Source organism: Gigantopelta aegis, chromosome 6 (genome assembly GCF_016097555.1).
Source record: "Gigantopelta aegis isolate Gae_Host chromosome 6, Gae_host_genome, whole genome shotgun sequence".
Classification (NCBI taxonomy): Eukaryota; Metazoa; Mollusca; class Gastropoda; order Neomphalida; family Peltospiridae; genus Gigantopelta; species Gigantopelta aegis.
The window spans coordinates 3688546-3716141 of record NC_054704.1 but is presented as its reverse complement, the minus strand read 5'-3'; the positions used below and the strand labels follow the sequence as shown (position 1 = coordinate 3716141).

Genomic DNA, 27596 nt, shown 5'->3' with positions numbered 1-27596 from the left:
TTGTAAAAGTTACACCTGTATTAAGATAACTTTTTTTTTTGTTTATTAAAAATTCAAGTCTCCCTGTTGTTAAAAACTTCACCCTCTCTAAAGTTTGAGAGAGAAGTGACTTCGCTCTATGATTTTGACCTCATGTCTGGTACATGTATCTGAGAGGGCAGTGGCCGGTTAACAACTTTTGGCTGCTATTTTTCCCAGTGACCGATAGCCAGTGTTTGACAAATGTTTGAGAAAGTCACTAGCCCTTTACAGAAGCTTTAGTTAGTGCCCTGTGTATTATAGTAATACAGCTGATAATTTCCACTGGCCCAGACCAAACTCAGTAGCCAGGACCGAGTGCTAGTGCATTTGTTGAACCCTGCAATAGAAATATTATTTTACTGGTCATGAAATGATTTATAGAGTGGTTTTGAGAATAAAATGTAAAATACGGACTGTTATATAAATATTTTAAATTTCATTAAAAAACCCCACCCAGATTTTATATCACACTTGCCACACAAACATAACCCCTGTTATATGATAGCACACTTCATACACTTCATTCTTTGAGATACAAATCATACACTTCATTCTTTGAGATACAAGTCACACACTTCATTCTTTGAGATACAAGTCACACACTTCATACACTTCATTCTTTGAGATACAAGTCATACACTTCATTCTTTGAGATACAAATCACACACTTCATTCTTTGAGATACAAGTCATACACTTCATTCTTTGAGATACAAGTCATACACTTCATTCTTTGAGATACAAGTCACACACTTCATTCTTTGAGATACAAGTCATACACTTCATTCTTTGAGATACAAGTCACACACTTCATTCTTTGAGATACAAGTCATACACTTCATTCTTTGAGATACAAGTCACACACTTCATACACTTCATTCTTTGAGATACAAGTCATACACTTCATTCTTTGAGATACAAGTCACACACTTCATTCTTTGAGATACAAGTCATACACTTCATTCTTTGAGATACAAGTCATACACTTCATTCTTTGAGATACAAGTCACACACTTCATACACTTCATTCTTTGAGATACAAGTCATACACTTCATTCTTTGAGATACAAGTCACACACTTCATTCTTTGAGATACAAGTCACACACTTCATTCTTTGAGATACAAGTCACACACTTCATTCTTTGAGATACAAGTCACACACTTCATTCTTTGAGATACAAGTCACACACTTCATTCTTTGAGATACAAGTCAGACACTTCATTCTTTGAGATACAAGTTATACACTTCATTCTTTGAGATACAAGTCACACACTTCATTCTTTGAGATACAAGTCATACACTTCATTCTTTGAGATACAAGTCGCACACTTCATTCTTTGAGATACAAGTCATACACTTCATTCTTTGAGATACAAGTCATACACTTCATTCTTTGAGATACAAGTCATACACTTCATTCTTTGAGATACAAGTCACACACTTCATACACTTCATTCTTTGAGATACAAGTCATACACTTCATTCTTTGAGATACAAGTCACACACTTCATTCTTTGAGATACAAGTCATACACTTCATTCTTTGAGATACAAGTCATATACTTCATTCTTTGAGATACAAGTCATACACTTCATTCTTTGAGATACAAGTCACACACTTCATACACTTCATTCTTTGAGATACAAGTCATACACTTCATTCTTTGAGATACAAGTCACACACTTCATTCTTTGAGATACAAGTCAGACACTTCATTCTTTGAGATACAAGTCACACACTTCATTCTTTGAGATACAAGTCACACACTTCATTCTTTGAGATACAAGTCACACACTTCATTCTTTGAGATACAAGTCACACACTTCATTCTTTGAGATACAAGTCATATTTGAGAAAAAACCCCAACAAGAAATGTCTTTTATGGATGTAGCATGTTTATTCTTGTCATATAACAGTACGTATAAATATTGCAAATGAAATACATAGGCATGATAGGGAGAGATTTTGATCTCATTGGTACAAATTGGAAATAAATGGTTCAAAACGTCAGCTAAGTTTTAATGATGCACAGTAAATACAGATTATGTTTTGTATATTTTGTACTGTATTAACTATAGAAGAAAAAGACTCGTTTTGTTTGAGTGAATGGCCTATAGCCGATTGTATTTATTTTCTACAGATATTTCACCAATTGTAATTATTTTGTACAAATATTTCTGTGTTCACTTTATACTGTGATGTGATTGGTCCACCCAATCTAATTAAAATTAGCTCCACTATTACATGTGGATCTAACAGCAGCCCATTGGAACTCCTGTCCAGTTGACCTTTCATTCGACCAATCAAAACCTTACTTACAAAATCATGCCAATAAATTGAAAAAAAAATGAAAACATTCGGGTTTATGCCGAGGGTATACGAAATGATTCGGGTGAATTACGATGTATGCCGGAAACTAATTTCAGTATAAAATTTTATATAAAATTTGTTTTTACCACGAAAAAACCCAAACCATGATGGTATAGCCATAAAATCTGCTTATACTAGTATACAATCCAGAGTTTATTACTGCACTTTTCCCCCTGTTTTTTCAATGTTGAAATAGACCAACAAGTTTGCCTATTGCATAAATAGTCTCGATCGATATTTTTAGAAGTTGTATGCTCCCAAATAACGTTATAAAAGGCGAAGTGTAATTGGTCGATATTTAAATTGTTATTTATAGATGAAATGTCACCTGAACATGGGAGCCCACGCAATGCTGTTAGATCTACTGGCGAGACCAGTAGAGCTAATTTTAATCAGATTGTTGGTCCACCCTGCCTGTTTACATGGTAAATTGTAATTCCTTATTTGTGTCTGTGTCAAATAGTGATAGTGTTTTAATACATGGCAAACAACCTTTGAGGACAACATTTAAAAACATTTGACTCTAACACAAATTGGTCATAATTATTAGTCCCCTACTGGTCCAACCTGAGGGGACTACAGGTTTCATCTCCATCCTTCTGTCTGTCTGTCTGTCTGTCTGTCCCCTACCAGTCCAACCGGAGGGGACTACAGGTTTCATCTCCATCCTTCTGTCTGTCTGTCTGTCTGTCCCCTACTGGTCCAACCGGAGGGGACTACAGGTTTCATCTCCATCCTTCTGTCTGTCTGTCTGTCTGTCTGTCTGTCCCCTACCAGTCCAACCGGAGGGGACTACAGGTTTCATCTCCATCCTTCTGTCTGTCTGTCTGTCTGTCTGTCCCCTACTGGTCCAACCGGAGGGGACTACAGGTTTCATCTCCATCCTTCTGTCTGTCTGTCTGTCTGTCTGTCTGCCCCACAACAGTCCAACCGGAGGGGACTACAGGTTTCATCTCCATCCTTCTGTCTGTCTGTCTGTCCCCTACTGGTCCAACCGGAGGGGACTACAGGTTTCATCTCCATCCTTCTGTCTGTCTGTCTGTCTGTCTGTCCCCTACCAGTCCAACCGGAGGGGACTACAGGTTTCATCTCCATCCTTCTGTCTGTCTGTCTGTCTGTCTGTCCCCTACCAGTCCAACCGGAGGGGACTACAGGTTTCATCACCATCCTTCTGTCTGTCTGTCTGTCTGTCCCCTACTGGTCCAACCGGAGGGGACTACAGGTTTCATCTCCATCCTTCTGTCTGTCTGTCTGTCTGTCCCCTACCAGTCCAACCGGAGGGGACTACAGTCTGTCTGTCTGTCTGTCTGTCCCCTACCAGTCCAACCGGAGGGGACTACGGGTTTCATCACCATCCTTCTGTCTGTCTGTCTGTCTGTCCCCTACCAGTCCAACCGGAGGAGACTACAGGTTTCATCACCATCCTTCTGTCTGTCTGTCTGTCCATCCATCTGTCCCACATATAGCTTTCTGAATGGGTTTTTTAGAATGCCTTGAAATATTGAGCTGAAATGTTGTATATAGTTTTATCATATACTGTTACAGATCAAGTTTGACATTCATGGCAATTTACCCAGTTATGGCCCTTGAATTTACGAGATATGAACATGTGCTTTCCAGACTTTTTTTCCCAGGCCTTTATATATTGACCTGATATTTTGTGTATAGCTTCAGCATGTACTATTACAGGTCAAGTTTGACTTTCATGGCAATTTACCCATTTTTAATGGAGTTATTGCCCTTGAACTTAGGAGATGTGAACATTTGTTTGACTTTTTTTTTACAGACACCATGAGATATTGATGTAAAAAAAAGTGTAGTTTTATCATGTACTGTTACAGATCAAGTGATTTACCCACTTTTCACAGAGCTATGGCCCTTAGTTTTTAAAGGTTGTCCTCAACAGTTTATTGAATGTGTGGCAATATTGTTGTGTTATAAGTAGTTGAATGAATCTATGGTACTATTGTTGTGTTATAAGTAGTTGAATGAATCTGTGGTACTATTGTTGTGTTATAAGTAGTTGAATGAATCTATGGTACTATTGTTGTGTGATCCTGTTGGGATGAATTCTAGTGTGCGGGTTGCACTATACAATATATATGCTGTCAGAAATACCGATTTTCCTGTTTCTGCGTTTTATTGAACTCACTTCAGTGTCTGAACCAATGTATATTGATGTGAATACAGATAATGTACTCAATAAAATGTCCTGTGAAAACATTTCTCTTTATCTTACCAGTCCTTGGATATGTAGCCATCACCAGATAGTTAATCAGATATGATAGTGCGTCATTTGGTAGTCAACTATCAACATGTTAGTAGTCCACCACCACCACCTTGGTAATTACTCATAAAATCATTAGTAGTTGTCAGACATCACATTAATAGTCACTACATGTATGAACGTATTGGTAAACCAGAATAAATGTACTAGTAATAGACATCAACACATCACTGGTGTACCATCAACACATCAGTAGTGAGCTGTCAGATGAAACTGTTAGTCTACCATCAACACATCAGTAGTGAGCTGTGAGATGAAACTGTTAGTCTACCATCAACACATCACTTGTGTACCATCAATACATCTGTAGTTAAAGTAGTAGTTGAGCATCAAGAGATCTACATTGATACTGGTGTGAGTATTGAGTAATCTGGAGTGAGTATTGAGTAATCTTGGTGTGAGAACTGGCTGGATCATGGTATATGTATTACACAATCACAATGTATATGTTGACTGACTAGTGTCTGTCACGTGTTGTCAAGTAAACGGCAGTGGAAGTATTTTTGGTGTTTTTCTTCTTTTTCCTAAACCAATTTGCTGATGTTTGTCATATTGGCAAAAAATAAATGTTAACAAACTGTAAACAACATGGCATTTTACCAATATAAAGTGACAACTGATTAATGATGTAGAATACCAATTAAGCTAACATCTTACATCATAAATCAGTGTCTTTTTATCCTCTGATCCAACAATAAAATTGGGTACATTATTTTTGGTCTATGAGCAGGTCTAAGCAAGCTATAGTATCTCATACAGTGCACAAGTAGCAGGCCTATAGGAACAACATCTGCAACTGGGGTTTTATAAAAATTATGGCAAATCCTCCATTAATATTGCTTTTTGTTAAAAGGATCAAAAGTTAATGTTCTTGAATAATGACATGATTTACCCATCTGCTGTATAGTGAATGTACTGAAATCATTGTAGAATGACATATAAAAGGCGTCCTTGTTTTCAGATAAAGTTTGGAGCATATGGCGTCTTTTGTAAGATGTGTCGCAGCACTTATATGAGTGAAAGAAATGTTTTATTTAACAACACACTCAACACATTTTATCTATGGTTATATGGTGTCAGACATATGGTTAAGGACCACAGATTTTGAGAGGAAACCCGCTGTCGCCACTACATGGACTACTTTCCAATTAGCAGCAAGGGATCTTTTATTTGCGCTTCCCACAAGCAGGATAGCACAAACCATGGCCTTTGTTGAACCAGTTATGGATCACTGGTCTACACCTACCCATTGAGCCTTGCGGAGCACTCACTCGGGGGTTTGGAGTCGGTATCTGGATTTAAAATCCCATGCCTCGACTGGGATCCGGACCCAGTACCTACCAGCCTGTAGACTGATGGCCTAACCATGACGCCACCAAGGCCGGTTGCACTTATGTGAAAGTAAAAGTACGAATAACATGTTTTATTGGTTACTGCGAATACAAAGTATTCAGTGAAATCAATTTAAACCATACAACACAGGTGGCTGCTTACAACAGCTACAGTAGGTTTGACTGTCTTGTCTTTTAGACCGCTGAACACAAACAATGGAAAAACATACAAATTAAACTATACACAGGAATATATACATTTATTTTCAAATATGGATGCACAATAGAGTTACACCAAGTAATACAAAAATATACATTCAAAAAATAACAAACCGATCTTGATAACAGGGTCAGTACAAAATAGAATATATGACTGTAAACAACCGTTTAAAGGAAACAGAGAACCATCTATCTGGTTGGGGAGTGTTACAATAAACGGTAAATGCATATACTTCTCCGGGCTGAATAGTAGAGGTCTTAATTTTAGTCTTGAAACTTAGACACGTCTGAATTTTATTCTACTTGGTCAACAACATATCAAACTCTTTCATTATATTGGACCACATGAACTTTCAAGTAATGTCCACTACTTTAGTTTACAACATCAAATAAACATATATGGTACTTCACAAAGAAATCTAGTTTTACACAAAGCTTTTTGATCACAATTTAAACATCTTTATCGGACAAATGGCTAGCAGTTTGCAAACACTTAAAAAGAGAATACTGAAAAATTTACGCATTACAAAATTATTAAATTTACCCAATTTGATACTGAAAATAGGTTTTCTTTTTAACATTAATATCTACAGAAAATGCACATGATTCAGACAGAACTGGTTGTTGAGGCCAGTATTAATACTATTACATGACATCAGTAGCCCATGCCCACTTACCAAAAGGGCAGATAACTAATGTTTGTCTCACTTCATTAATTAATACTAAGACATGATTAACCTTAGTAGCTCATGCCCACGTATCAACAGTGGTTTGATGTACAATTAATACTATGACATGATTAACCTTGGTAGCTCATGCCCACGTATCAACAGTGGTTTGATGTACAATTAATACTATGACATGATTAACCTTGGTAGCTCATGCCCACTTATCAACAGTGGTTTGATGTATACTAGTAATTAATATGGCATGATTAATATTGGTAGCTCATGCCCACTTATCAACAGTGGTTTGATGTACAATTAATATTATGACATGATTAACCTTGGTAGCTCATGCCCACTTATCAACAGTGGTTGATGTATAATTAATACTATGACATGATAAACCTTGGTAGCTCATGCCCACTTATCAACAGTGGTTGATGTATAATTAATACTATGACATGATTAACCTTGGTAGCTCATGCCCACGTATCAACAGTGGTTTGATGTATACTAGTAATTAATATGGCATGATTAATATTGGTAGCTCATGCCCACTTATCAACAGTGGTTTGATGTACAATTAATACTATGACATGATTAACCTTGGTAGCTCATGCCCACTTATCAACAGTGGTTGATGTATAATTAATACTATGACATGATTAACCTTGGTAGCTCATGCCCACTTATCAACAGTGGTTGATGTATAATTAATACTATGACATGATTAACCTTGGTAGCTGGTTGATGTATAATTAATACTATGACATGATTAACCGTGGTAGCTCATGCCCACTTATCAACAGTGGTTTGATGTATAATTAATACTATGACATGATTAACGTTGGTAGCTCATGCCCACTTATCAACAGTGGTTTGATGTATAATTAATACTATGACATAATAAACCTTGGTAGCTCATGCTCACGTATCAACAGTGGTTGATGTATAATTAATACTATGACATGATTAACGTTGGTAGCTCATGCCAACTTATAAACAGTGGATTGATATATAAATGGTGTGAACAGGAAGACATTCAATAAAAATACAACTTTACAATAAAATATATTTGTTCAAGACACAACCAATTAATATTATAAATGCTTTTAAAAAAAGCACACTTCATGGGCTTTTTTCACAATAATTTTTATCTGAATGAGATACATCTTGGTACAGTAACAAATGATGATGCAAAGCTAAAATTGTTCTTTTCATCAAACATGGAGACAGTAAGCCAAACAAGAATGGCATATTCAACACAGAAACATGATAACAATCAATTTAAACAATAATTAAGAAATAATTATATATATGAAGAACATTAATTTTGTGCAGATGTTTGAAACTACAGACTAGACTGGTTGACAAACAATGAAGATTTGACCAAACCGCAGCTGTTGTTACAACACCGGAGACACAGTTTCCCAGTACACATGCTAAATACTAAAACAACTCCCTGGTAACATAATACTATACTCTTAAAGTGAAAACAGTATTTTATATCAAAGATACCGCATACCACCATCTTTTAAAGCATATAGGTATTTCAAGGCTGATAACAAGATGTTTGACAATACTAGACTATGACTAAACCACAAGTGTGTGTGTGTGTGTGTGCATGCATATATGTGTGAGTGTTTAACCGACAGTTCATGCAAATAGTTTTTAATCACCTCTGTACCCATTTTGTGAAGTGACTGTAGTTATTTAAAATAGTCATTTCAAGTATTCCACTTGCTACTGCCCACTTTTTCTGCTATCAGAAAAAGTTGAAAACTTTAAAGATGGAGCGAGCGGATCCGTTTTCAGCATGTTGATTCAGTGGTGTTTGACCAGGATGATAAGCATCACAATTAACATGTATTGTGTGCAGAGTAAACAGAGTGTAGTAACATCAACCATGTTACAATAAACTAACCCATGACAAATGAGTGCACCAACTGATGCATACTGCACACATTACATTACTGACAAGGAAAGTTTGGTGTGTACAGTCATTAGGTGTAACATGACTACTGTAAATCATAAAATATTACACATCTTAAAGTTTAACGAAATCCAAGTGACATAATGGTAAGAAAACTTTAGCGAGGTTGTCCTATCAAGCACTAAAACAAGCTTAAGTTACCTACGCACTGAGGAGAAATTACTCGAGTTCAAGTAGGAAAATGTCTTTTGTGACCCATCATTGAATCTGTGCACAAAACATGAACAGTGCCTTTTATTAAACTATAAAAATTATATTTATACATTTTAATCAAAATATATACTGTATATAAATTATACATTTAAAAAAATGCCCAAACACCACATTTACTACTTCATCCTTATACATGAGGAAAGTTATTTCTTGCCATAAATATATAAGTTGTATTGTGAAACCGAATCGAATGGGGTGTAAAGCATACTGAAATATCTATACAAGTTAGAATGCCTCATTGACACACTTTATTTTTCAATACTGAACATTTATGGACCTCAACACGTATCACTGAATTTACTTGGGAGTACAGTACAGTAACTTCAATGAAAAACTTGTCAACCTTTATCTGTATTTCTGTATTCCGTGCATGGCTGGTTCTCTGAAATAGTGGGTGGGGACCACGTATTTGAAATGGTGTTACCTTTTCTAAGCTGGGTGTTATCAATGATGCCCTACAATATTAATCTAGTTACCAATACACTGGTATATATGTACTGGACTATCTAGAAATGTGAAATATTATAAAACCTAGATGTTAGTATTCCATGATTTTCTAAATGGTATGAAAAATAGGCATGATATGACAATAGTAAATACTGACATACAGTGTGACTAGAAAATCTTCCAATTTGCTTTTTGCCTATATTGCATGTGACAAAATAACATTTGAACAATAGAATTCAAATCTTTTCCACTAAGCAAAATTACTGTGGTTTTCATCTTGCTGTAAAACAATTATTTTGATTTTTCATGATTTTACTGCACATTATCTTTGATTTATGTTCATATTTTTGTACATACACAACATATATATATATATATATATATATATAAAAATGATACGTGATTATGGAAATATTAACCAACTTACACTAATATTTCAACATTAGAACAAAGTAACATCAAACATGGATAACTATAGTAATTATAATTTAAGAATAAATACCAGTACTTAACAACAAATACATCACTATAATAATATTAGGCTACTAGAATCAGTCAATGTATACTTGAACCAAATATCACCGGAAGAAATATATATCTACAAATATTCAGCAGAAAACATTTCACCCTATCACAAAATGTTAACTTTATAATAAAGTAGTTAAACCCAGACCAAAATTAATGTTGTATACATGTCGGGGTTACTTTCCTTTTACCCTTAAAATCGACGATATACATTTCTCTTGGTTCACGTTAACTATCAAAGTCAACTATCAAAGTCAAGTTTTATCAAATTATATTTGAAATCATATTGGGTGTCAAAAATCAACCCTTTTTCTTTATCTCAATTACAGTTGGTTTCATATGAAAAATAAAAATTTATATCATTATTCAGATATTGATAGTTATTTTTTCTTTCTTTTTTTAGCTCATTTGGAATTAAGTAAAAGATATATTCCTTTTTTAAATATCTTCATATTATTAATCTGAAATTGATCTTCCATCTGTTCCAAGACAAAAAAATATTTTTCGATCATGAATCTGGCATGAATGGTAAATTCTGTTAACTTATATCTTTGGCGTACTGTTGATATGCTGAAATACCGAAAGCTAAAGCCCACACGTAAAAGGACACTTCTATAATATTATATTATTTCAAGCCATTGCACCGAGGGTATTACGCACGGAGACCTGTGAACCTAAGTGTTTTTCCAGTTATTCGTAATAAATGCCATACACACAGCCAATGGCATAGAGAGACCTGTTGCGGTATTCAAATGATGCGAACGTGTCACTGCCCGCGTCCCACAGACACCGACTGCTGACTCGCATGCCCTGGGATGCCAGCTGTCCTATATGTACCACACAGATAATCTTGTATCGCGGGATCACCAACTCCTTTACTCGAGCCTTGATTACCTGTAATCAAACAAAAAACATAATTATAACATCACTCACTAACCACTAACAATTAATAACTAACCCACTGTCCTGGACATACAGCCCAGATAGCTGAGGTGTGTGCCCAGGACAGCATTCTTGAACCCTAATTGGATATAAGCACAAAAATAAGTTGAAATAAATAAATAAATAAATAATTATACCATCAAATCAACATATTTTCACCACAATACACGAGGATGAGATTTTCTCTCATCCTCAGGTATATAGGACAGAGCTACCCCATGAAAGAAAGCCATGTAAGAAATTTCTATCCTACATGGGATATCACATGCTTGCGTTTAACATGATGTCGTTGGTAATATATGATGTCATATTAATGTGAGATGGTTTTAAATTAATATTTTGTTATTAAAACCTTTGTAGTGTTAAATTTTATTTAACACATGAAACAAACATGACAAATATGATAGTGTAGTTTATTTATGATAAAATGGTCAAATAAAAACGTTATTTGTTCAGCCATCTTTGTCTGTTTGTATAAAATAATGGTTTATTTAACGAATGAATAACAGAAAAAGACTCCATTATATGCGGTCATGTGGGTTAGAAAAAGTACACCCATGGTGGTCAAAAATTTTTAATTTCCACCACCTCGGGTGTACTTTTTCTATCCAGACATTGTACTGACCAAAAGTGGTTTTCAAGGGAAAATTATGCCTGGGGTCCACGGGAGCTGCATAGGCCCCCTAGTGGAGTCAAGGGGAAGAGCCCTTGCAGGGATGAGGGGGCAGAGAGCCCCCTGAAGCTATTGAACTTACAGGATTTTAAAGGCATTCTGAAGCTTCTCCTGGCAGATTTTCAAGTTAATCTTGAGAGAGAAAAAATCCATGCTTTTAACCATAACTTTAATTATGAATAACAAATGATCATTACTTCTGTTGTCCCACCTCATATTCATTAAAACCACTTCCTACAAAAGTGTAGCGTAAATCAGTTTTGTGAAGGTTTTGTCAATTTCCGCTGTCTGAGTTTTCTGCAGAACAATGTCGCGTCTCATGATGATAAGAACGTTTGAATTGCTAGTCAAAAGATATATCTTTTTACACTGTAGGCTCCTGTCAATATTGCGCACCATGCATAAACAGCAATGACTGCGCATGTGCGGAAGCTACCACACTTCCTCTTACTCTCTCTTAGCCTGATTTTTTTTTCAAGTACATTGCCTGTATATCTCACATGGCCGCATATGATGGAGTCTTATAAGTCTTACCTCAGAGAGCGTCCTCGACATCTGTCTGCAGAGTTCGGGTAAACAATTAACATACTGACACCACAATACAAAAGGATGAGATTGTCTTACCTCATAGAGTGTCCTCGACATCTGTCTGCAGAGTTTGGGTTAACAATTAACATATTTACACCACAATACAAGAGGATGAGATAGTCTTACCTCAGAGAGCGTCCTCGACACCTGTCTGCAGAGTTAGGTTTATAAATAACATATTGACACAACAATACAAAAGGATGAGATTGTCTTACCTCAGAGAGTGTCCTCGACATCTGTCTGCAGAGTTCGGGTTCGTACCGCTCCTCACTGAGGTAGGCCTCCATGCTGTCCTTGATCAGCTGCTGGATCTTGAGGTTGGGGAAGCGTTTGATTGGCGTCAGCTGGTACGTGTTCTCCAGTCGTATCGGAGGTCGGAAGTGTTCCTCGTGACCAGGCTCATCCATGTATGACACGGTGCTCATCGAACTACAAACCACCAATCTAACAGTAATACACATTGTAAGGAGGCCTACTACTACAAACATATCCACAAAAACAGTACAATATGATGGAATGTTTTATTTAACAACTCATTCCACATGTTTTAATTACTATATGACATTAGACAGATAATGTCAACGGAAACCTGCTGCCGCCAAGCAATGAGCTACTCTTTCTCATTAGCAGTCTTTTCTGTGTAGCATCCCACAGACAGGATGGTACATACCACAACCTTTGTTACACCAGCTGTGGAGCACTCACTGGAACAAGAAATAGCCCAATGAGCCTACCGACTAGGATCAATTCTAGACAAACGTCCCACCCCTGCAGACACAGTAATGTCAACCTGATATAAAGTTGTACCTTTAAATTTACCACACCTGTGTCTTAGCCTTGAATGCAATGTATTTTCTCATGTTAACCCCAAAATAATATAACAAGCTAAGCATATGACATTGTATTGGGTAGGTAGGGAAGTTAAATAAGATGATATGTGTTGACAGTTCTAATTACTGAATATAAATATCAACGTAAGTTATTTTTCTCTCTATTATTTGATTCAGCTGTTTAAGCTGTATAGATACACCAATTTACAAAGTAAAACTCCACTTGACCTCCAATGAATCTTCTTTTTAAAAAATTATTCAGAGATCCCATGTTTACTGTTACAAAGTTATATATCTCACTCCCAGGAAAGAGTGGAAAATACATGGAGTTTAGAAAAGAACAATACATACTGTAAATATGATGAGATTACCACAAGATTTAATAATTAAAAATATAGCTGCTGTGTTAGACCAATAGATATGCTGTTGTTAATTGTAGCATTTTAACAAGTATTGTACATACACTCTTCGATTATGACAAACACCTTTAGTGGGATAGGACATTCTCAATCGGAATACTCCTTTTGAAATGTACTATTCCTTTTCAATCTGATAAAGACTAACTACCAAGCAATAAAATAAACCATTGATCATCAATGTTTACTGTGTTTTTTGTTCTAATTTAAAGTGAACAAAACCAGTAGTATGGTGAATAAATGTTGGAAAATGTATCAATGGAAGGAACCCCAGAATTATATAGATCTTACAATCAATGCTTGTCTATGCATTTCTCATCATTGTGGTGTTTCTAGTAGCTCTAAATGGAAAAGAGATGAGTGATTTTAACTATGGTTGTACGACAACGAGATACTGACCCGATCTTGTGTTGTTTTGCGTGGAGGTCTCCACTCGACATGGACGACACACTTCCCTGCTTCCTCAGCAGCCTGGCGGCCTTGTCCCGCGCCGTGTCAGTCATCTTCAACTGGTTCAGTCTGAAAACAGGACATTAACATGGCATCAGTACAGATACTGAACACGGTATGGAAGTAAGCAGTCAGCATACTCATAGCCAATTAGACCAATTGGTTGTTTCTAAAAACAGAACATTAACATGTTAATATACAAATACAGAACAAAGTTTGTTAAAGGTTGTTTTGTTTAACGACACCACTAGACACATTGATTAATTAATTACTGGCTAATGGATGTCAAACATTTGGTAATTCTGACACGTAGTCATCACAGGAAACCTGCTAAATTTTTTCATTAGTTTCATTAGCAGCAAGGGATCTTTTATACACATTTTCCCACAGACAGGAAAGCACATACCACAGCCTTTGTGGTGCATTGGTTGGAACATGAAAAAACCCAATCAGCTGAATGGATCTGAGGTAGTTTGATCCTGCGATGCAAGCACCTCAAGCAAGATCTCAACCGACTGAGCTAAAACCCACCCAAATAGAGAACCTGCAATTAAAGCAATGTTTCCATATGGATGTTTTCCGTGTCAAAGTCTCTTTTTCACCACACTGCAGTCTTAATTATGTATTCTGGTCACTGTGTAAAAATATTACTTTAAAAAAAAAAATTGTAAATGATTCCAGTACGAAGTACATTTTGTAGGTTTCATTGTATACTGCAGGGCTTCTAGACTACGGTAGCCCGACACCCGTGGCTAGTGGGTTTTTCGGTCGGGCTACTAATTTATCAGTTTTACCACACCCAACGGCTAGTGGATTTATTAACAAACAAAAAAATAAATAAAAAAATATATTAAAAAAAAATACCGGAAGTGTTGGCAAACGTAGAGGGAGGAAAAAAAGCAAAATAACCCCAAAACCCCCACCCCACACACAAAAAGATGAACAGAAAGAAACATTAATATAATAATAAGCAGAGAAGAAATAAATTCTGTTTATTCGTCACAGACTAGCTACTATGAATCGAAAACTGGGATATCGAGAGGCCACACCAGCAACGGTAATCGCTTCCTGTTTACCATTGTCAATGACAACGCAGGGTAACTTGTTGGAGTAAGTTAATTGCTGTAGTGGATTAAACAACTTGTTATACTTAAAGCATGACAAGTTGTAATAACAAACTGTTAATTCGTCTCTCTAGTATCTGACTGATGTAACTGACCGTAAAACATCGACCAGATTAGAGGCGGTACTGACACTGAGTGTTTTAGCTCATCGGTGCCCAATCAAAGAACGTGGGATTTGGGTGACATTGGCCTGATTGGGTATTAATACAGGACAGTGTGTAATTGTTTCAAAACCTTATATCTGATTTTAGGTCAACCCTATTGCATGGTAAAAAACTTAGTGAGAGAGGGGGATGTCAAAAGGAAATTATGTCTCAGTTCAGTATATTTACTAAGTGTGGGGAAAAGCACAAACGTGACATGACTGACGAGATGGAACAACAAAAAATTAAAACTAAACATCAAAAATATGACAAGATAAACAGAGTTAGGAAATTTGTACCACCATGGAAAAACTTGTTTACATGGCTAGAATATTCAGAAGATGAAGATGTAATGTTTTATAGGATATGTAGAAAATTCCCATCTATTTCTGCACAGCCAAACAAATTGAAAAGCCAAAACGCCATGATCCATGGTAGTAACCATTTTCGCTTAGACACCATCAAGGCACACTAAACTTCTTCAGTTCATAGGGAATGCGTTGTATTTGATCAAGAAGGGAATAAAACTAGTAGTACAAAAGAAGGTGGTATACAGTTTGAAGATACATCGATAGGAATGCTCCTCACGAAAATGGATAAGTCAAGATTAGACAAGATGACCAAGTTGTTCAACATAGCGTACGTACGCATTGGCAAAACATTCAAAACCACTGTTAGATATGAAATTCCATTGTCGCATCGCATTAAAACTAGACATGGATATAGGACAGAATTATCAAAACAACGATGCGGCACGACTTTTCATAACATGTATATCGGCAGTCCTCTGAGCAAAAGCTAAGAACAGGGTTATGTCATCAAATTTTATGTCACTGCTGGCCTATGTGTATAAGAACAAGAGACAGTCTTCATTAGATTTGTGGGGCGTGACGGACGACTCGAGACATTTGTAGACATTGTCGAACTGGAACATGCACATGCTGACGGTGTATTTTCCAGTTTGGGCAGTGCTTTAACCAAATTTGGACTTAGCATAGAGTGTTACAAAAGAGAAACCAAACAAGGAAGGACCGGCTTTAGTAGGAGTAAACTTCGACTGAGCTAATGTCATGCAGGGACTTAAAACCGGTGTTGTGGCTAAATTCAAAGCAGCAGCACCATACATCATCCCTATACACTGTGTTGCCCACAAACTGGAACTGGCCATCCTTGATGCGGTGAAAGATATACCCTCTTCTAGCTAAATTTGAGGAAAAAATCAGATTGATTTTTAAATTCTACCACTATTCATCTAAACAACGTTGAGAACTCTCTCAGGTTAAGTATTACTATTTCACAACATCAAAAATATTTTTAAGTGATCTTTATTTATTTATTTTATTAGAAGGATTTGAAGTAAAATACACAATTAAATATTTATCAAACAATCATTATTCTGGAGGTTTTTTTACTCAGTATTAGGACTATTAAGCCCAATGGTCGCAATAGGACTTTCACTGTATTACTAACAAGCAACAAAACCTACCATAAGGCAACCATAAACACAGCAGGCAGGTCCTTCCTATGACCCACTCCACACAGTACAGACATGTCAACACAACAACCAATCAGACAAGTCGAGAGTACTTATTCTCCGATATGAGTCAACACAAGTAGCATTTATTACTGTTTATGGATCAATTAATGTGTAAATTACTTTCTCCATAAGTAAAATACTAGTGATTTACTCTAACAATTCAACTTGACAGATTCCATTACACAGATTAAAAACCAATGTATCAATTTATCATACCAATAAAACAGTGACCGCATTGTGAGGATTCTGGAAGTACAATGTAGTTAACATAATTTGTCAAAAACAACACTGAAAATATGCTACATCAGTCTCATGATAAGAATCTATTTGGGTGACTATCTATACCATGATGAAATTGAGGAAATAGCTAATTTATCAGTCTACACTGATATTTTGAAATTCAGAAATTTAAAAATAGCTGCTATGCAATTTTGAAATTGAAATATAACGGTGACTTGTCTAGTTATCATGAAATAGGAATACAGCATGTAGATTATCTAATCTTCTTGAAATCAATAAATAGCTGGTAGCTTCAATATTCTATCTATATTTTCCGTTCTATCTTGAAATTGCTAAATAGCTGATAACATATCAATTCTGTTTTGAAACTGATAGATAGCTGGTAGCTTTTCCATTCTATTTTGAAACTAATAAATAGCTGGTAGCTTTTCCATTCTATCTTGAAACCGATATATAGCTGGTAGCTTCTGCATTCTATTTGAATTGATAAATAGTTGGTGGCATTTCCATTCTATTTTGAAATTGATAAATAGCTGGCAGCTTTTATATTCTATCTGGAAATTGATAAACAACTGGTGGGTTTTTTTTTTAAAATGAATTCTATATTCAAATAATTTACAGGAATATGAGGCAGATCTTTCATCATGCTATACCAATGTTAACAACAATATTGTTGTGTGTTGGTAGACTTGTGAAAAGACATACTCCTTATTTTGGCTACCAAAAAGTGCAAAAAGGTTTATAAATACGAAATACAAGCAGACTAGTCTTTTAATTGAACCGAAGATGATATTGGTCTTACATTCACTGACAGTTCCAGTTTTGCTGAACTGATTAAAGTTTTAATATTATTATTTTTAATAAAGATTTCAAGATATATGAAAAACAATAAAGATATTTGTAAAGTGATCCCCTAATGTCGGATACATTTTTGTTTATTTCCATCCTCATCGAATGAATCAATCGCTGTGATAAAATATTATCGCCAGCTGATAAAAAGTAGTTTCATTTTTGTAAAGGTGGTGTATATATCATTTGGCATTCAAGATAAATTATTTTAATGATAAACACTACCACTTCCGTTGTTTTTATAAGCGTTCATATCCCCCCAAAATGAAAAGTTTACAATATTTTATAAAAAAAACTGCTGAATAAACAGAATGACAGAAAGGACAAAGTAAAAATCATCAGTTACAACCAATTATATCTGCAATGGAGGACAAAATATCAGATGATAGTTAGTGAAAACAAAAGACAGAATGACCGTTCTGATCATGTGACAAATTTGGCGCCAAATAAGTGAGGGTTTTTCAATCGGAGATTGCCGAATCCGTAAAAAATAAAAATGTTTTTATTGCTCAAATAAAATATAACTTTTATTGTGTCTATTAAACATACAAATGGATACAGATATGGGACAAAATAGAGGCTGTTAAATTACATTACGGTAACTGTCGTAAATGTTTTGTCAATTGCTTTTATCGTACACAACGCGACTTGTTTCCTTTGATGTCCAGTTTGCAGACTGATCGTTGTTGTTTCTTTGTGTGGAAAAAAGTGTACATTTGGAAATAGCGGAGATAGGTGCTGGAAAATAAAGAGGGTGCACAAAAATAAAGGAGGACGGAGAACGTGAAAGGAGGGCGGCAAAATGGAATTGCGGGGCGAGCCACCCCGCTTAAATGGAGCAGCGACAACACTGGGCCAAATAAATTCTACTTAGCGTAGTGAGACCAGTTTCGCTGAGCATAAACATTCAGTTCTTGCCATTCTAAATCATATCAATATTTATAAACAGACAGTTATTATCCACATAGCTAAAGTATTTATACGCTTCAAATGAGCACTAAAGTGGAAACTAAAGTGGACCCAATGCAACAAAACTTGTGTCAGCAAACAAAGATGAAAACTGAAACAAAACAACAATAATAACATACGTGGTGGCCAGACAGACACAAAATAAAAGGAATAAAATGCCTAAACGACAATTGACACTGCGCGGTAATATATAACTGATAGGCTGATATCATATTCCAATTCAAATCAGCAATAGTAAAAAAGCTATATAGAATAAATATTAAAATTTAAAATATACCTTTGGGATGTCAATTTAAAAATCACTTTCTAGCGCAAGAAAGCAAGCGCGACTTGATTTTGGTAGGTAACTGAATTATAGCAAAATAACTGTTGCCTAGCGATAGAACGCTTTGAAAACTCGACAGGGCGTTGTTTCGATTACAAACATAGTCAGTCTTTTGTTATTATGTTAGCTTAATTTTTAAATACTTTTCATTTATGAGGATTTTTCTAGACTTTACTAATGGTAAATATAATAAAATGTTCTACTAATTCAACTTCTAATTATATTCGGAAATGAAATCGCTTACTCCTTTCCATCAACTTCCGCTTGAACGCTATATCGGGCACCTGCTAGAACAGAGATTTGTATAGGTCAAGATTCTGACAGACAGCCAATAAAACTCGTCGTAGTTTACGTTTATACTATTTGCAAGATGGTTTCTTGACATGTACTTGTGGCATAAAGACTCCAAGACGACATGTATTTCCCTGTCGGTTGGCCGAAATACTTGAAACAATCACAAAATGACTCCACTCCAATTCACTACATTGTTAGTAGTTGTGATCGTATGTTTTTTGCGGTTTTATCAGCAGAAACTCTGACAATTTGGTATTCAAAGGTGAGTGACAGTTCGGACCGTCCACAATAATTTGACGTTTACCAGTTAGCTGTCATAATAGGTGTTATATGTGTTTTCACGGCAAAATATCCAACAATACCCCTCCACCATTGGTTAGGGTGATGTTCCCTCTTTATATTAATGGAATGGGGTAGCAGGTGGTTATCTTTCCACTGTCACTATTTTAAAATAAAATTTATTTATGTCATAATCATAAATTTAAATGACAGCTTTGTGCTGACAAAACAATCTACTGCTGAGCAACACTTAAAATATGTACACATCGTAACCTGCATATACTCATAAACGTAATACATTCAAAACACTGTTTAAACATTAATTTTTTTGTACTTATTTCCGTGTTCATGTTAGTGAATCTTCCAACCTTAAGACTAGCTCAGGTCGACTTTGCAATTACACAGATCATTCACCGACTGAGTGCCTGGTCAAGCATTTTAAGACTGATTGTCACTGTAACTTGCTTTTATGGGGCGAGTTGACTTAACAGTTTGGGTGAGTCGACCAGCCACTGGGTTGAGTTGAGTTGGTTTTTGGACAAGTTGACCAACATTCGGATGGCCAGATACCGTTCAGTGCAAAGGTATCAGGTCGTTTCGTAACCATACCGGTTCGTACCCAAAAGCATACCAGTTCGTACCCAAAGGCATACCAGTTCGTAACCAGAGGAACATCGGCATACCAGTTCGTACCCACATTTGTACATGTTATTTAATAAAAAACAAAACAACAAAAATCCAAGCCAACTGCATTTTAATAATTAGCGATTAGAAATTGTCACGAAGAATCATGTCAAGCGAAGTCAGCTTATTTGTTGATATATTTCAAACACAACATTTTTCTTTTTACATGACAAAAAACATTTTATGTACAAACATAGTAATATTAACATAATTATATAATTATATATAGAGATATTGAAACCCAGTACATTCATACAATTGTATTTATGGTAAAGGTAAATGTGAAATTAATAAAAACTTATATGTTGGTATATTTCTCAAAACTTTCAAAATGTGACTTATTCCCTATTTAGCACCGAGTCCTTCAATTATTGACAGGTGAAAGTAGCATTATGAACTTTTAAATTTGCATATGTCATGAAATTTGCATACCGTTATTACACGGGTTAATACAATCAAATATTAAATGGGTTTATGACAAAAGAATTGCTCTTTGGCTACAAAAAGGTATGCTTTTTGGTTACGAAAAGGTATGCTTTCAGAATGTAGTAAATTCCACATTTGTTTTGTTGTAGCCATCGATTCAGATTGTCACTTACACGCAGTCTCAGAATGTAGTAAATTCAACATTTGTTTTGTTGTAGCCATCGATTCAGATTGTCACTTACAGACAGTCTCAGAATGTAGTAAATTCCACATTTATTTTGTTGTAGCCATCGATTCAGATTGTCACTTACAGACAGTCTCAGAATGTAGTAAATTCCAAATTTGTTTTGTTGTACCCATCGATTCAGATTGAATTTGTCACTTACACACAGTCTCAGAATGTAGTAAATTCCACATTTGTTTTGTTGTAGCCATTTATTCAAGTTGAATTTGTCACTTACACACAGTCTCATAATGTAGTAAATTCCACATTTGTTTTGTTGTACCCATCGATTCAGATTGTCACTTACACACAGTCTCAGAATGTAGTAAATTCCACATTTGTTTTGTTGTAGCCATCGATTCAGATTGTCACTTACAGACAGTCTCAGAATGTAGTAAATTCCACATTTGTTTTGTTGTAGCCATCGATTCAGATTGTCACTTACACACAGTCTCAGAATGTAGTAAATTCCACATTTGTTTTGTTGTAGCCATCGATTCAGATTGTCACTTATAGACAGTCTTAGAATGTAGTAAATTCCACATTTGTTTTGTTGTAGCCATCGATTCAGATTGAATTTGTCACTTACACGCAGTCTCAGAAATGTAGTAAATTCCACATTTGTTTTGTTGTAGCCATCGATTCAGATTGTCACTTACAGACAGTCTCAGAATGTAGTAAATTCCACATTTGTTTTGTTGTAGCCATCGATTCAGATTGTCACTTACACACAGTCTCAGAATGTAGTAAATTCCACATTTGTTTTGTTGTAGCCATCGATTCAGATTGTCACTTACAGACAGTCTCAGAATGTAGTAAATTCCACATTTGTTTTGTTGTAGCCATCGATTCAGATTGTCACTTACAGTCTCAGAATGTAGTAAATTCCACATTTGTTTTGTAGCCATCGATTCAGATTGTCACTTACACGCAGTCTCAGAATGTAGTAAATTCCACATTTGTTTTGTTGTAGCCATCGATTCAGATTGAATTTGTCACTTGCACGCAGTCTCAGAAATGTAGTAAATTCCACATTTGTTTTGTTGTAGCCATCGATTCAGATTGTCACTTACACACAGTCTCAGAATGTAGTAAATTCCACATTTGTTTTGTTGTAGCCATCGATTCAGATTGAATTTGTCACTTACACACAGTCTCAGAATGTAGTAAATTCCACATTTGTTTTGTTGTACCCATCGATTCAGATTGAATTTGTCACTTACACACATTCTCAGAATGTAGTAAATTCCACATTTGTTTTGTTGTAAATTCCACATTTGTTTTGTTGTAGCCATCGATTCAGATTGTCACTTACACGCAGTCTCAGAAATGTCAAGAGGAGTTTGGAACGTACAAGGTGGCCGAATGGAAACCCGACTCGTCCATGCTGGCTATAATGGTAGGTACTTCAGCCTGACTTTTCTGTCATTCTTGGCTTTTATATCTCTTGTTTTGGTCATTAGTAATTTTTGTTTAGAAATCTGATTTGTATATTAAATTTTGTTTGATGTAAATGTAAATAAGTAATTTCTTCCACTTAGTAGAATGCATGTATGTACACTATTTGTCTTTGTATTAAATGTTGTGTTCTTGGAATATGCATCAATAACAAATGCTGTTAAATCATTTATAAATAAATTAGAAAACATAAACAATGACACTTTCACAAATCTTAAAAATCCTGTTTTCCCATTTAAGATAAAACATTTATTAAAAGAAAAAAGCGGTTGTAAACATATGTATGATATGTTAAATTCACAAACTGTCATTCCAAAAGCACAATTGAAATATGCAAATGAAGGATACATGTATGGTACAAAGAAATGGGAAAAGTATTATGTTATTCCTTTTCGATGTGTAAAAGACACAACATTATCATGGTTTCAGTATAGAATAGTACACAGACTCTTAACTACTAATACATTTTTGTATATGATACATTACGTGGATTCTAATGCTTGCGACTTCTGCAAAGCTTCATGTGAAACGTTACAACATCTTTTCTTTCACTGTAACAAGGTTAACCATATTTGGGAATCAATACGAGAATGGATATTGACTGAAACAGGAATTGACATTATTTTTAGTCAAGATATTGTTATGTTTGGTATGATCAATAACAAAAATAGTAACTTTGTAAATTGGTTGATTATCAACATTAAATATTATATCTACTGTATAAAAGTACAGAAAAAAATATTAAATATCAATGGAGTTAAAAACATTTTGCGAAACAAGTTTGAAATAGAAAGATTTATTTTATATAAGAATTGCAATTACGAAATTTTTAATCAACAATGGACACCATGGCTTAATCTCTTTGACTGAAACGTATTTCCTAACAATAGCTTGTTTCAAATTCCAGGTCTTTTTCGTTTCGCGCTAGTATAGATTTACACACACCCCCCCCCCCCCCCATGTATTTATTTATTTATTTATTTATATTTGTTTTTGTTTTGTTTTGTTTTGTTTGTTTGCTTATTTATTTATTTATCAATTTATTATTATGTGTTTTAACCATTTATATCTTCTTTCTTCTTCTCCTATATTTCCCAGTCCTTTCCATTATATGCGTCATAGCAATTTGTTTTGTTTTTTTACCAATCTTTAATTTATACAGAAACATTACAAATGCATTTATGTATCAAATTATTATATATGACTATATAACATTATTATACAACAAATTAGATATATGTACTTGTATATAAATTATATTACTTTGATGTAAGGCCATGAATTCAAGGCTCCCCAACCTTGACATGGTCAGAATGGACTGGGGAAAATAAATATTTAAAAAAAATAAAATAAAAAATAAATGTTGTGTTTATTAATTTCAGACATCAAAGTGTCACGTGCTCTTCTTCAAGGTGGAGATCGACGTGTCTGTGCCGAACCACCACTGTTTGTTTGTCCAGATGGAAGGCCGACATCCGTAAGTTGATACATTACATGTATTCGTATTCTTTGTACCGGTATGTTCACTGGTGTTTTTGTGCAGTGCTAAGTGCAGGACATAGGATTTCAAATTTCATGGGAAACACTTTTCAGTTCTGTGCCCTGTGATCATGGAAACTGGGTTTTTTAAATAATTATATATATTATTTTCGTTGAATAGTCATACTCGATATAATAATCATAGGAAATGAAATTTCGGTTCCATGATTTTACCAACACGGTACCAGAAACGATAATTTCCTTGAAATCTGAGGACTTAAAAGTGTACACAACAGGGAACATTTTGTTTTCAAAATTTTTGGTCAATTGGAAATTGATTAGCAACTACTGTTTAATGTTTTAAGATTGTGTGGCGATCTCTGAAACTTGCGTAGTGAACTGTGACACGATACTGAACTAAATGTTCCCTGTTGTCTGGATCAGAATACAAACCTAGCTAATTGGTTGTCAGTTTTTTGTCATTGTTAACGTTTTATTTGTATTATATTTATAATAATTTCACCTGGTAGTTATATAATCCAAAATGATTTATTTTGAATACTATTTAAATATTGTTTACTACAACTAAAGTTTCTGGGGGTGGGATGCACAGAATAATTCCTAATTGAACTAAATAGTCTTACATACGTTGTCAGGTATGATTTCAGTTAATTTTAGCATGGCTGATTTTGCTGGTGGCATGTTTGATTTTCTTCTCTTTTGAAAAAAATTGTGCTAAGTCTCATTGTTTGATGAGAATATAAATAATGGACAGTACGGTTCTTTAGAACCTAAAAATTAACCTGGTGATGACCATGAAATGATCATATGCTGCTTGAAACTAAACTCCCATGCATGCTAGTTACGATTCACTTTGAAGTTTTTAATATACCACAGGCCTCCAAGAATTGAAAATTTGTGTAAACCATTTTTGGGTTACACAGAAACAAACTCAAGCAACCCAGTCTTCCCTCACGCAACCCGCTACAACCATTCAAATGATGTCACAAATTCATTATGCTAACGAAAAACGGGTCCCACAAAACTATACCCACGTGAGTGACACACGAATGAAACTATCGCTCTCACAATTTTCACAGGCCTGACACCAGTTTGAAAGGTTATTTTACTGAAACTATCAATTGTTGGTACTCTTTAATACTTTGATATGTCAGCTTTAATTTCACATACATGAACTATTAAAGGAGGAGGTACACGATTTCTGCTAAGCACTTTTGACTGGTCTGCTCTTGTATTAATTTGCTGGGGATTTTAATTATTCCAAGTTAAAGCTTTTGTTGGAAAGAGTTTAAAACTGCATGAAGCAAACTTTCAAATTACTAATCTTTTTGGAGCCTAATACATAGCAATTTAAAATTATAAAATAATAGTGTTTATTATCTAACAATAACTTTATATTGACCATTTGGCATATAGCTATATAATAATGTAGATGTAACAGTCATGGACTGCTGTTCAAAAATTAATTTAGTATCAAGCCCATATGAATTGTAACCCCCCACTTGAGGACAAAAATATATATGAATAAAGGTAAATTAATAGGCTGTTCTCCGCCTTCCCGACACTGTTGCACCATCACTAGATTGCACCCCCCCCCCCCCCCCCCCCCCCCCATACACACAGACACTTCAGGCCTGACTATAAGTTATGATCAATCACCGGCCTCGGTGGCACAGTGGTTACGCCATCAGACTACAGGCTTGTAGGTACAGGGTTTGAAGCCTGGTACCAGCTCCAACCCAGATCGAGTTCTTATGGGTAGGTGTAAGGCTACTACACCTTGTTCTCTTTCACTAACTAACTAACAACTAACTCACTGTCCTGGACAGACAGCCCAGATAGCTGAGGTGTGTGCCCAGGACAGCGTGCTTCAATCTTAATTGGATATAGGCACGGAAATATAAGTTGATATGATAAGTCTTAATTTGCAATTACTTTTGGACCTAATAAATTCGTCACATTCTTGTTGATAAAAAGTACTCTATAGAGTAAAAAAATAGTAACATATTAAACAAGTACAAAAGCAGATGTTCAGTTATTTAAATCTCATATTTCCAAGATAATTTGCTAAAAAATAAGTATTATTTCAAGTAAATTTTAGTGGGAAACCTTTTGTGTCCAATTTGTATATTTCAGATCACGAATACAAAAATTTTTTAATTTTTTTTCCAAAAGGTTAGTAAGTGTATTTACAGCCATATATTAATACTGAAGTGGCAGCTTGCTTTTTGGGTTGAGCATCAGGGCTTTTGTGGTTCAATTCTTCACAATACTCAAACATTTGGAACTCACTTGGGGACTTCAGTTAGGCCCAAACTAAACCTTTATTATATTTCTGGTAAAAAGTGTAGTAATATAGTGATATATATATATATATGTAAGAAAATGTAAGTACGGAATTAATTTTTGGTAAGCTCCTCTTACAATTTCAGAATCTGATCAAACATATTTTCAGTATTTTATAATAAAAAAGGTTTGAAATAAACATCGACTCATTACCCACTCCCATCATGACATCCATTTTGTGCAGAGAATATATGAATTTATTTACATGTCATATATATTGTGTGAATTAGTTAAACACCTGACTGCTTTCTTTCACTGTTACCCTCAGCTGTGTTTTGTGTGTACAAATATTATACAGTATACATTTGCATGCTAAACCCTTATTGCAGCACTCATTATGCCAAAAACATAAATCTATTTTTCTGTGGTGTCTACTTTTAAGTATTGCTTGAAGCATGCATACTTACAAGATGTATAATCATATATTTCATTGAAAATGAGTGAAAGATTGTGTGCTGGATTAATGAAGCCTGTTCTTAAATGCATGTGTTTAAGTAAATTGTAAATACATGCAGTTACACACATGTGAGTAAAATAAGCTTTGTAAATTTGGCTCTGAATGTTTTAATATTTGAAACAGTTTCTTAAAAGGAATACATGTATGCACCTAGCGATATAGTACCTGTATTACATGTCATTTACAAAATGTGGATTACATTTTTTAAAAGTAACTTGTTTTTGACATCTTGGTTAATGATACAAATAACACAAATGTTGGTAAGTAGTGAGTAGCCATAGCCAGCCTGTCTCAGTTTAAATATGAATATGTTTATTTGGATTGCCGATCATTTCACACATTAAATACAGTTAGTCTGCATTCAAGAAAAATTAATTAATGGCAGCATTTTAGTAAAAGAATTTGCCATTGATACTAAAATAAGTGTTTAAGATAGAAATATTGAGATAAAGTATATATTTTACCTAAACAAACTACTTTTGCATCACTGTTTGTTTTTGCCGAGTTATTTTCTGAATTCTGAAGGGCTGATGGCCAGTGACAGTCAATGTGAGCACACATAGGGACAAGCAGATCATTTCTGACAAAAATTAAATTTGAATCTTAAAGTTGGTTTTGTTTAATGACACCACTAGAGCAGATTGATTTATAAATCATAGCTATTGGATGTCAAACATTTGATAATTTTGACATATATGTATAGTCATAGAGAGGAAACCTGCTACTCTTTTCGATTAGTAGCAAGGAATCTTATATATACACCTTCCCATA

The 27596-nt window shown here is 34.9% G+C and overlaps 2 protein-coding genes across 5 annotated transcripts in view; one reads left to right on the top strand and one right to left on the bottom strand.

Moving 5' to 3' along the window:
- Positions 1-6257: 6257 nt before the first annotated feature.
- LOC121375687 (dynein light chain Tctex-type 5-B-like) lies at positions 6258-19214 on the bottom strand. 3 transcript variants are annotated; one of them, XR_005958342.1, is made up of 5 exons: positions 19111-19214; positions 13921-14040; positions 12491-12704; positions 7630-10966; positions 6258-7564 (listed from the first exon to the last, which is right to left on the bottom strand). XR_005958342.1 is itself a non-coding variant. In XM_041503270.1 (4 exons), exons 2-4 carry the CDS (start codon positions 14022-14024, stop codon positions 10763-10765), a joined length of 522 nt encoding a protein of 173 aa, XP_041359204.1. In that variant the 5' UTR covers positions 14025-14040; positions 19111-19214; the 3' UTR covers positions 6258-10762. The 3 variants fall into 3 exon arrangements, 1 of the variants encoding a protein (XP_041359204.1); XR_005958343.1 differs by having other exon boundaries at positions 6258-7033; positions 7675-10966; XM_041503270.1 differs by having other exon boundaries at positions 6258-10966.
- A 331-nt stretch (positions 19215-19545) lies between these two features.
- LOC121373882 (guanine nucleotide exchange factor subunit RIC1-like) overlaps positions 19546-27596 on the top strand; it is a 68938-nt gene continuing 60887 nt past the window's right edge. For both annotated transcript variants that reach the window (XM_041500678.1, XM_041500676.1), the window contains exons 1-3: positions 19546-19714; positions 22356-22463; positions 23905-23999. In XM_041500678.1, coding sequence (XP_041356612.1) covers positions 19574-19714; positions 22356-22463; positions 23905-23999 — 344 coding nt within the window. In that variant the 5' untranslated portion in view covers positions 19546-19573. The remainder of the gene's footprint in view (positions 19715-22355; positions 22464-23904; positions 24000-27596) is intronic.

Excerpts from the sequence above, each read along its gene's own strand:
- LOC121375687 (XM_041503270.1), bottom strand. The coding sequence starts at position 14,024 with ATGACTGACACGGCGCGGGACAAGGCCGCCAGGCTGCTGAGGAAGCAG. Across the intron at positions 12,705-13,920 it reads GCAAAACAACACAAGATCGG|TTCGATGAGCACCGTGTCAT; the intron begins GTCAGTATCTCG and ends GGTGGTTTGTAG. Across the intron at positions 10,967-12,490 it reads TGTCGAGGACACTCTCTGAG|GTAATCAAGGCTCGAGTAAA; the intron begins GTAAGACAATCT and ends GTTTGATTACAG.